We start from the raw sequence: 12,024 nt of genomic DNA, 5'->3' as shown, positions 1-12,024 counted from the left end.
CTCTTCCGAGTTGTCACCTGGTGCAGCAATACTCCCAGAGCTCCTGCCAGGCGTGGATCAATCCCTGGAAGTCTGGTTCTGATAACACATTAAGCACCATCTGGGAAACACACTGGATCTCCTCCTCTGTAGCAAAAACAAAAAAACAGACGCCAGCGCTGTTTAAGACTTTTCAACTCTTAAACTAACGTTACCAATGAGCCCAGGTTTTACACATGGTCAACTCAATAGTATCTGGACACATTTTGACTCATTTCCAAAACATTCTAAGTCAGTTTTGACGTGTTTTGGTCTTTTTTTTCCGGACATTTTTGACTTTTTTATTATTTTGGACAAATTTGGAATAATTCTGAGAACATTTTAGAGTTTTAGTAATTTCAAAAGTTTTAGAGTTTTCGTCATTTTCAACATTTTTGATTAGCTAGTTTTGTGTTGTTTTGGACAATTTGTAATGTGTTGTTTCAACTTAAAATTATAAGTGAAAGGGCTGCCTTAAAATTCTGAGTTGAGTCAAACTTATTTTGTTATCTTGATTAAATATCTCTTGCTGTTTCAACCCTTTGTGTGACTTTAGTTAATTTGGATGTGTTAATTTATTGAACTCCATAGGGTAGTTGTTTGAACTCGCAAATCTATTTTAGGTCAATTAAATAGTTAGTTGTATGAACTTTTGTTTTTGAATTGATTCAACTGTTTAGGGTAGTTATTTGAACTTTGGAAAACTTTGAAAATTGTGTTTAGCAAAACCAAATTAAAAAGATCAGTTAAAACTGATTCAACTAAATAAATGTTAAAGTAACCTATAGATAACTAGGGCAAGTTAGTTTTTAAGAGAAATCTAATCAATGTCACATTTATTGGTGCACGTCTTGTCAGCAGTCATGACTTAACATCCTGCATACAGTGTAAACAAAAAACAAGTATCAATGTGATCAATACTGCCCTTGAAGAGAACGAGTGGCTTCACATGTGCTCACTTGGTATTCACCATAAAACTGAAAATGCTGTCAGGCCACAGCCACAGACGTATCAACAACACTTTCATCTTTTATCTTCAGGAAGCTCTGAAATGCTACCTAAATTGCAAAGTTGTTATCGAAGCCAGGGTCTTGAAATTGAACAAGGTCTCCTTCCAGTCCAAGTTTGGTGTTGAGTGTCATCAATGGTCTCAGGGGTAACCCTTCTAATAGAACATTTCAACACTTACATCACTCTTTGCTTTGTACAGCTCAAAGAACCTCATCAGATACTGGCCCAGCAAAGAGGGAGCCTCAGGTCAACAGATGGAAAGGGGGCAACTCTGCTTCAACCTGTTGAATGAAGGCAAAAAAAAAGTTAAGGTCAAAAAGTAAGCTTTAATCTATGCTTGAACACTTTGAACAAGTCTTTATTTTAGCTCAAAAACATTCATCATGTCTTCGTGTTGATATATTAGTTTTGGATTCTTTGGCAAGAAAATTCTTGTAAATATTTTCAAAAAATGAGTAAAAATCTTCTAAAAAAGTCCTAAAAATATCTAAAGTGATTCCATATATATCAGTAAAACTTCTAATATTTTCTTAAGAGACATTTTTAACATTTTTTTCCACCCAAAAATGTTGAAAATGTGGACATCAGACGTTTCATTGTGAAAATATATTTTTTTTCTACATTTTCAACCTTTAAAACGGGTCAATTTGACCCACAGGACGACACAAGGGTTAACAGCACTTCCACTCTCATAGCTTCATTCAGCAAGCATCAGCCCCGTCCCTTCATTTGCTTTTAATGTGCATCTGAGAGAACATAAACCTCTGACTGGCTGATTTATTCATAGACAGCATGTGAGTTTAGTTTGTATTTGCAGATTTAATTTGAGTGATATAATCAGATACAGTATGGACGCATGGATTTTGTTGCAGCTTTTATACCAGGGGTGTCCAACATGCGGCCCACGGGCCAAAAGTGGCCCTCCAGAGGGTCCAATCCGGCCCTCAGAGTGGAAAAAATTCCAGAGAAGACATTAGCTGCATGTTTTTTGTTGTTTTGTATTTCCATTTTGTCTCATTTTTATTGTTTTGTTTCTCGCTTTGGTCATTTTTGGTCTCGTTAGTGTCATTTGTGTAATTTTTTTGTCTCGTTTTTGTCGTTTGTCCATTTTTTGTCAAATTTTTCTGTCTTGTTTTTGTTTCGTGTGGTTTGTCTCATTTTTTGCCATTTTGCGTCTCAGTTTTGTAATATTTTGTCTTGTTTTTGTTTTTTGTCTTTTTTTGTCTGACTTTTGTTGTTTTGATCATAAAGTAAAATGCTATATCATGACTAAATGTTGTGTTCCTTTGTAGACACTCTGTGATCTGGAAATGTGGAAAATGTGGAAATGACAAACTGAGGCTGAATGTAAACTTATTTTTCTTCAGAAATGTCAGGTTGTTCATGATGTTTTGTAGAAAGATAACTCCTTAAATATGAACATTTTTGCACTAAAACAAAGGAAATATTAGGAGTTGTGGTTATTTATAGGTTATTATGCTGTGATTTTACTGGTCCGGTTTACTGGAGATCAGATGGAGCTGAATGTGCAACCTGACACCCCTGTTTTAAATGATTTATTTGACTATAAAAAGACCGGGAAAATAGGATACTGCCTCCTCCAATTTATGAGACTATCAACGAGATACATCAGAGCATAAATGGAAAACTTTCCACTCTGGTAATATAATAAGATAACGTTCCTCTGCACGATGCTGAAACACACATTTCTCAGGTCTGACGTGTAAGATATGGTTTCATCTGCGTGCCTCTTTAATGTGGGAGATATGGAAGCACGGCGGCCTTGATGAGTTGAAGTGGGACAGCTGTTTAAAGGATGTGGTTTGGCACCGGCTGATGGAAAAAACAGAAGATGAAGAAGATCAAGGTGGTAAAAGGAAGTAAACAAGAGGGTGGAGGACGGATAAAAGGAGAGGAATGGGACAGAGAGCAACTCGCACAGACTAAACAGTCAGCAGACTTTTTATGGTCTCAGTTGAGAACTTTAAAATCCTTGTATTTATACAGAGAACTGAAGCTTTTGTTGGCTAAAACTGAAACGCTGTGCTGAACTCGGACAAAAAAACCAAAAATCAATCTCGGCACATTCTTGGAACCTCTTTGCTGTTTAACCCTCCTGCTGTCTTCATTTACAGGCACCAAAAATATTGTTTCCTTGTCTGAAAAAAAATCCAGAAAATCTGAAAAAAAAATTCCCCAAATTTCAGAAAATTTGTAAAACCTTCAGGAAGAAAATTCAAGTAATTCCTTCAAAGTTTCCCTTAAAAGTTTTATTTAAAAAAAAAAAAACAAAAAACAAAATCCCCCAAATTTGGCAAGAAAATTCTTGTAAATATTTTCAAAAAATGAGTAAAAATTTTCCAAAAAAATCCTAAAAATATCTAAAGTGATTCCATATATATCAGTAAAACTTCTAATAGTTTCTTTAAGAACATTCACATAAAAATCAACAAAAATCCAGTGAAATTCTCTGGATTTTGGTTGATTTTTATGTGAATGTTCTTAAGAAACATTTTTAACATTTTTTTCCACCAAAGAATGTTCAAAGATTTCCCAAAAATGTTGAAAATGTGGACATCAGAAGTTTCACTGTGAAAATATATTTTTACACATATTCAACCTTTAAAACGGGTCAATTTTGACCCACAGAACGACACGAGGGTTAAACTCTCATCTCTGAGGCCGGATTAATCACTTGTCAGCATCAGTATGTCTTTCTCTGCCAATCAGAGAGGAAGTCTGAGTTCAACTGCTTCCCCTTCATGACTGTTTCATTCCTGGATCATTATCCTTTATCCTCTAATGGCTCTAAGCAGCACAAAGTCAGACTGTTCTCAGCTCGCTTCGAGGAGTTTTACTCTTAGTAATTGCTTCTTTTCTGTCATTTTCTCTTGCCTTTTTCTTCCTCTTACCTCCCCTCAGTTTTCATCTCCTCCTCTCTGACATACAGCTATCATCTCTTTCTTTTTCTCTTCACCTCTCCTCCTCTCTCGTCCTGCTACTGAACACTCTGAACTCAGGTAGCTGTGCAGCATTCCTCCACATGACCGTGAAAAGGAAATCTATTTTAGCTGTTTCTGCAGCGACCCTCAGCCCAGGGGTCCAGTGTGGGGTCAGAGTGACGGCGAGGCTTCAGTCCGTCCCGTTAGACTTCAAAGGACTTTCTGTGTTTCCTGCTTTATTGGAGCTGATGTTGGAAAGGGTCAGATTTAAACCGCCTCATGTCCTTGCTGCTCCACTCTTTATCTTCTTATGCTCACACACACCAACAGTGGGCAGAGATCCAGGTGAAAACTGACTTTATCTAATGATCTCTTCCCATCACATCTTTGCTGCTTGCATGTATGAAAACACAGTTAATGAGACAAATTAATCCCAAATCAGAAGCTCTTTTTAACCACATCTGAAGGTAAACAATTCTGAAGAAGCTCCAATAATCCGATAATCTGACTACATTCTGAAAACATCCTCTGAATGATCCACTTAAGATATTATGACTTCATTAACATTAAACCTTCAAGGAACATTATATGGAATAAGAAGTATCCTGAAAACATTCATCAGATTAAAATGTTGTCTTTTAAACATTGCTGGACCTTGTAGGTAACGTTAGCCACTGTTGTGTTCCCTGATTTCTGGGTCAACCAACGTATCCTCTGAAAAATGGTCTGACAGGGTCATTGTTATTTTCCTCAACCGTTCTTCTACTGAAATCCCAATTTAATACAGTTTTATTTATCGAAACAATATGAATATAGGTAGATGCAGGCTGGTCTACAGGAATCTGTTGTTACCATGTTAACATGAGATAATTGGATTAAAATGGCTAAATATGCTGCAAATACCAGCTTTTTATGAATATTCATAATCAGTTAGGCTTATAAATCGATCAGGTAAGAGTAATGAGCACTGTGGTTAACTTTCAGATGTTTTTTTTTCCACTCTGCGACCAACTTGATTGGGAAAAGTGTAGGTTTCAGTTGACCACTATTTTCTTTGCTTGACTGGTCCTAGCATACGATCCCCTAGACCTAAACACAGAAAATGCTGCCATTATAACCTGATTCTGATGTTCTCAATGTCTTTTTATTGGAATGAATTCCTCCCTACAGCAACAACCACATTTGAACTTGACCTCAGTCTCTTACACAAATGAAGCTCATCGCTCACAACATAGATAATTTGTGAGGATTAAGGAAGTTTTATTTGCCAGAAAACGCTGTTTATTTGTACTTTCCTGTTTTTTTTCTTGCTCAGTCAGACATGTTAATCCTTTAAAGTGAAGTGCAGACAGTTTATGAGTTCAACAAACCCAGAATGCAGTTAAAGGATCAAACCCACTCACGGATCCAGTAACCTAACAGTTTTTCTTTTGCTCCACTTGAACCAGCAGCAACCGTTACTCTGATAATAGGTGGCCTCCTGTCAGAAATGACTGTGGGTTTGCATCTGAGGGTTTGTGTGTTTGGTTTTCATGTAGCGCTTCTTAAAAACATGGATTATGTCTCTGTTCTGTCTGCTGGATCAAAGCTCGCGGCATTTTGAAGGCAGCTCTCTTGTTGTGGTAAGTTTTCTTTTCTGCAGTCTTTTGTCATCAGGTGTGTGAGTGTGTATATCTCATGTCTTTTGGAGTGTGTGGGGGTGTTTTCCACTGTGGGCGCTGTTTGTAAACCTCCCTTTGGAGTTTGTTATTGCAAGTTTATGGAGAGTGATATGTTTATTTATGCTGCTTACTGTATATTTGCATTGTTTCAGGTCTGACATGTTTATCTGATGCCTCCTGTTGGGTTGTTGGTTTTAAAAGCTGGTTGTCTGTGGAATCACAGGAGTGCCATAATAAAAGATAAATCTGTTTAAAAAATAAGGAAATAAATGTGTAACTATAAAAAGGAATAATTAAAACATAAATCTGTTAAAAATAGGGAAATAAATGTATAAATATAACAGGAATAAATGAAAGAATAAATAAAAAACAAATGAGTTAAAATAAGGAAATAAATGTATAAATATAAAGAGGAATAAATAAAAGAATAAATTAAAAATAAATCTGTTAAAACAGGAAATAAATGTGTAAATATAAAGAGGAATAAATAAAACAATGAAAAATAAAAATTAAATCTGTTAAAAATAAGGAATGTGTAAATATGAAGAGGAATAAATAAAAAAAATAAATCTGTTAAAATTAAGGAAAGAAATGTGTAAATATAAAGTGGAATAAATAAATGAATGAATGAATAAAAGAATAAATAAATCTGTAAAAAAAATAGGGAAATAAATGTGTAAATAGGAAGAGGAATAAATAAAAGAATAAATAAAATTTGCTTTTACTTGATGGACTGAGCTGTCAATCAAGGCTTTGGGTGGGGCTTTCTGTCCAGGTGAGTAGTCAATACCTGAAAAACACAAAGAAACAGAACAGAAAAAAGAAAAAACAAAAGGAAAAGGGAAAAGCAAAGACAAAATTTAATTTACATTTCTATATATTTTTAATTTAATTTTGGATTTATTCTTCTTTATATTTACATTTATTTATTTTTTCCACTGATTTAAAATTTTTAAAAATTTATTCATCTTTATATTTACACATTTATTTCCTCATTTTTTAACAGATTTACTTTTTAGTTATTCTTTTATTTATTCCTGTTTATATTTACAGATTTTTTTCGCTGATTTTTTATTTATCATTTTATTTATTCCTCGTTACACATTTATTCCATATTTCTAACAGATTTTTTATTTATTCTTTTATTTATTCCTCTTTAAACTTACACATTTATTTCCTTATTTTATAACACATTTATCTTTTATTATTGCACTCAGACAGTTGCATGTAACAAATATTCTGCAGCAGAGGAGGAAAATGAAGAAAAGCTTCTCTCGCTGGATTCCAAGCTGCACTGGGACATAATTCGAAAACAGATTCCCTAAACTATTCAGAACTTATTTTGTTGGTTCAGCAATATAATTTGGCATTTCAGAATGCTTTGCGGATGCAGTATGTAAAAGAGAGCACGCTTCATACAGTTTGCTTAGTTTGAACCAGAAAAAAACTGATGCAACCTCCTGTAATGTGCTTCTCTGCCTTACATCTGTACATTTTTTAATCTGAAATTCTCTTTGTGGTCAAATATCTGCATATACCTGCATTTTTCAGCTTGGTCTTTCAGCTAGTAATGCAGTACCAGCAGCTCTTCACTGGAGGGAGCCAGAGTCACATTTAAACTTTGCAGCCCAGCATTCATCCACACCTGACACAGAACAGAATGAAATCATTCAAGAGCAAAAGAGTTTCTTTTTGACAACAAATAGAAAACACAGGCTTTGGTTTTTTTAATCAACTCGTGAACTTAACGGCTGAACTTTATGACTCGACATTTGTTGTGTCATTGTCATTTTGTGGGAAAGTGACTGTGTTACTGCAGTTTAATGCATTCCAGAAAGTGAGTTATTTCTGCTCTTTAGGGACTGTACACAAATTACTGGTAGTGGGGAGGAAGGGTGAACATTACACCATCATCCACAAGATTATATAGGTCCCTCTTGTGCTGCCAAAAAGGATAAGAGCTCTGAAGGTTAGTAATTTTTGCTGTGTGGTCAAATGTCCTGCTGGGGAAGCTGCCGCCGTCAGGGAGTGCTTCTCATGCACATGACTACCAGGAACTAAGATTTCCCTGCAGAACATTGCATCATAACAAAATTAATAATGCTATACTCTTCATTTGTCATTGGTTTTTGTGCAGTGGCTGCTCAGCGTGTGTTTTATGCTTTTAAAAAACCACACGCACACATGAAACTAATCATATTGGTAATGTTCAAGAGAAAATGTCCGTTTGTAACATTTTTTTCCTGAATTTTTTGATAGTAAGTCATGCAGATCCACTGGATTTCATCATTTTAGATCTGTATATACATTCTGTGGTGCACTTGATTGAAAGAGCTGCTCCAAAGACTCCAAACCATCCATGTAATAACTCTCAGAAAGATGCCATAGATATACAGGCAGGTGACAAATTAAAAGAAAAATCGAAACCCTTTATTTCTACGGTGAGGGGCTCACAGTTTGGGTCCAGTTGTGCCCTTAGATGGAAGGGTCACTGGAAATCAATACAAAACTGTCCTGAGTAATGAATGAAAGATTTCTGTCCTTATGAGAGTGGTCTCTTCCACAGTGACAACACTCCCCTCCACTGGGCACGAGGAATCACTGAAGGGTTTAATGAAAGTGATGTAAATGATGTGCTTCACAGTCATCAGTTTTCATTCCAGTGGAAAACCTATGGGAGATTTCTGACCGATATGTTCATCGTTCATCATCAAAACACCAAATGAAGGAATATATTTAGAAGAATGATGTTCCACCTCTCCAGTAGAGTTCTTGAGACTTGGAGAATCAATGTTGAGGAGCATTGAAAATATTCTGGTGCCTTACTAAGACATTCTACTTTGGTTTTTCCTTTCATTTGTCACCCAACTATAGATAGAAAAAGTCTCATCTTGAAGCTGCAGATTACTTGTTTGGACTGAAAACTCAACTGTCCTTGCCTTTGTCCATTTTTTTAACAGTGACCTTTAGATCCAGATGCCGTTTCAGGCTCAGCAACCACAAAGAATTCTCTAATGTTCATGTCACGTCCTGTTCCAGCTCTTTGTTCATGTCATGGTTCTTGGCGTCAGTATTCTGATCCCTTCGACTCATCTGACGGAGGAGGAGCAGGAACAAGGCAGAGACGATGAGTGCGACGCCCGCCATGAGGAAGCCCGTCCCGTAGTCGCTCATCTTGTCAATGAAAAACCCTGAAAGGAACAGGAAGTAAAAGTTTTAAAAAAAATAATAAAAAAAATAAAAAAATAATTAAAAAAAGGGGCAGTGGTGGCACAACGGTTAAGTTTCTGGAATACTGATCAGAAGGTCAGAGGTTCAAGCCTCGATGTGGCCACTGTTGGGTCCTTGAGCAAGGCCCTTAACCCTTCCTGCTCCAGGGGGCGCTGTACCGTGGCTGACCCCTCGCTCTGACTCCCCCAATTGGGGAGAGATGCGAAAATCTGAATTTCCCCTCGTGGGATTAATATGGGATAATTAAAAAAAAAAAAAAAAGTCTTAGCGCTGACACATCCATGTTTTCAACAGTCAATATCACAACTCTAAAACAAGGAAAATTGGACTGCATAAAGATCAAGTTCATCCTAAGGCACTAAAGTCAGGGAAGGAACTATAATTAGAATACTTTGATGTATCATCAACTTTCATCAACTCTCTGGTCTTCAAAGTAAAAAAAACGGCTCAGAGAACGATACAGTAGATAAGTTAGAAATAGCCTCAGTGTCAGAGGAACCATGCTAAGTTAAAAATAGGACACCACAGGCTATATTTATAACTACTTTACTTCAATTAGCATTAGTTTTATCTGAGGTCAGTTTCAGTTTTCTTTAATACAACTGTTTTAGCAACTTGTTAAACAGAGAATATGGGACGGATTGAGGCTGATGGATGGATGGATGGATGGATGGATGGATGGATGGATGGATGGATGGATGGATGGATGGATGGATGGATGGATGGATGGATGGATGATAGATAGATGGATGGATGGATGATGGATGAATAGATGGATGGATGAATAGATGGATGATGGATGGACAGATGGTTGGATGGATGATGGATGGAGGACAGACAGACAGACAGACAGATAGGTAGATGGATGGGTGGATGGATGGATGGATGAATGATGGATGGATGATGGATGGATGGATGGATGGATTAAACAATAAATTTAGAATAATATAAGACAGGACTCTCAGTGCAAATGAAAGTTGAAATCACAACAAAAATTTTATCAGCCAAAGGGAAAGTCTAATTTCTTTGGGACTTACATTCTACAGAATAAAAGATTAGCAGCCTGTCATACTTCAGTAACTCAAAATGTTCTCATCCCCCGTTTCTTTCTCTCAAAAATCCATAAAAACCATCCAAACTACAGTTATGTGAATATGTTTAGTTTTCCACTCCCTGCAGCTGATTTACTGCTGGATGATCATAGGCGGGACACTTCCTGGCATCGCTGCCTCTGCCTGGGTGTTTTCTGGCTGTATTTACCGCTATTGTTTAGAGTCCTGTTTAAATGTGGGTCATAACCTCAGTAATCGGGTTCAAACGCTCGCTGCTTTGTAAGATAGGGCTGTCGGTGGCGGGGGAAGCGGTAAGTGTTGGATTGCATGGAGAAAGGAGAGGAAAATGAGATTTTACTTTAGTGGCTGAGAGACGCCAGGGGCAGTTTACTGCAATTTTAGTTTATTAGCTTTCCAAGTACGTTTTTCATTTTTTCACTATAGAATAAAGAAGATAATTCAAACAGATTGCAAATGTAGCAGACAGATCTGAAATGCTATCAGGTCACAAAAACTTACTTTGAAATGTGTTTAAACATACTTTGGAGGTGCAGTAAGACACAAAACATAAAGGACACCTATGCTTATAATGAAGTGCATTGATAAGATTATTATAAAATAATATAATTTACTGCCTTTAACATTCTTTTTATGATAAAAAGGAGTAAATTATGAAAAGCAGACAAGATGGATTTTTATACTACATAAGAAGTAAGATAGATGGATGGATGGATGGATGGATGGATGGATGCATGCATGGATGGATGCATGGATGGATGGATGCATGGATGGATGGATGGATGAAAGGATGGATGGATGTAAACATGGATGGATGGATGGAAACAAGGATGGAGGAATGGATGGGTGGATGGATGGATGGATGCATGGATGAAAGGATGGGTGGGTGGATGGATGGATGGATGGAAACATGGATGGATGGATGGATATATGGATGAAAGGATGGATGGAAACATAGATGGATGGATGATGGATGGATGATGGATGCATGGATGCATGCATGGATGGATGCTTGGATGGATGGATGGATGTAATGATGGATGGATGGATGGATGGATGGATGAAAGGATGGATGGATGGATGGATGGATGAAAGGATGGATGGAAACAAACAAGGATGGATGGATGGATGGATGGATGGATGATGGATGCATGGATGGATGGATGGATGCATGGATGAAAGGATGGGTGGATGGATGGATGGAAACATGGATGGATGGATGGATGGATAGATTGATGAAAGGATGGATGGAAACATGGATGATGGATGGATGATGGATGCATGGATAGATAGAGGATGGATGGACGGATGGTTATTTATCAGGAAGATATGCATAATATTTCATGTCTTTTCTGCAGATCTTATATATCTTCCATGACCTAACACTGCTATGGTTGATATTGTTATGGTGAATATGAATCACATGGAGAAATGAAAGTGGTTCCTCATAGTGATGAACCTGTAGGGAGTGTGACTCTGCAGTTTCTTTCATCTGCATGAAGTATTTTAGATTCTTCTGCATCTGTTTTTCTGTCTTTAACATGTAGTTTTGTCTCCATGCTTATCAGGATCATTTTGGTCACATTGGTCGTCTGTTTTTAACCAAAAAACTCAACAAGAGGTAAATGTTCGGGGGGGGGGCATTTGGAAGGTGGTGAGCTGTGAAATTAACACAACCATAAAGCGTCATGATATTGTAATTTTTGCCCGGATGCTCTCTGAATATAAAAATTTAGCAGGATTAACAAAATCCATTATTAATTTAAGGGCAGCGCTGCATTTCAGGAAGGTATAAAAATCTCATTTTGTTTGAATGAGGCTCACCGGGCTGCAGAATGATGTATAAGCACTCCCATTGTGTGATATTTAATGTGCTGGAAGAACAGGAGCAGGAAAACAGCAAACGACATCGTAACCTTGTGATTATTCTGAAGCTCAGCAAATGGATGTATTAACATATAGAAAATAATGACAATCTATTCTAATAAATTCCATTCAGTCACTGTAACATCTTGTTTGATTCCTCCTTGCAGTCACACAACGGAATTAATCATCATGAATTCTAAAGCACACTGAAAAAAATGCCCCTCT

General features: G+C 36.8%; 1 protein-coding gene across 5 annotated transcripts in view; it reads right to left on the bottom strand.

Moving 5' to 3' along the window:
* The window catches only part of si:dkey-246g23.4 (uncharacterized protein LOC559426 homolog), a 28,286-nt gene continuing 16,262 nt past the window's right edge, over positions 1 to 12,024 (bottom strand). For 3 of the 5 annotated variants that reach the window (XR_008601185.1, XR_008601186.1, XR_008601187.1), the window contains 5 exons: positions 8,572 to 8,823; positions 7,171 to 7,277; positions 6,358 to 6,422; positions 1,208 to 1,310; positions 1 to 126 (listed from right to left, as the gene is read on the bottom strand). Coding sequence is in view for 1 of the 5 variants with exons in the window: in XM_035942569.2 (XP_035798462.1) it covers positions 8,651 to 8,823 (173 nt within the window). In the remaining 4 variants the exon portion in view is untranslated. Of the gene's footprint in view, positions 127 to 1,207; positions 1,311 to 6,357; positions 6,423 to 7,170; positions 7,278 to 7,335; positions 8,824 to 12,024 lie in introns of those variants that run through there. The other 2 variants (XR_002748086.3, XM_035942569.2) reach the window with 2 other exon arrangements.

The sequence above is a fragment of the Amphiprion ocellaris genome, chromosome 3 (assembly GCF_022539595.1).
Source record: "Amphiprion ocellaris isolate individual 3 ecotype Okinawa chromosome 3, ASM2253959v1, whole genome shotgun sequence".
In the NCBI taxonomy this organism is placed as follows: Eukaryota; Metazoa; Chordata; class Actinopteri; family Pomacentridae; genus Amphiprion; species Amphiprion ocellaris.
Note: the sequence above shows the minus strand (reverse complement) of the source record. Positions and strands in the feature narration are given on the sequence as shown.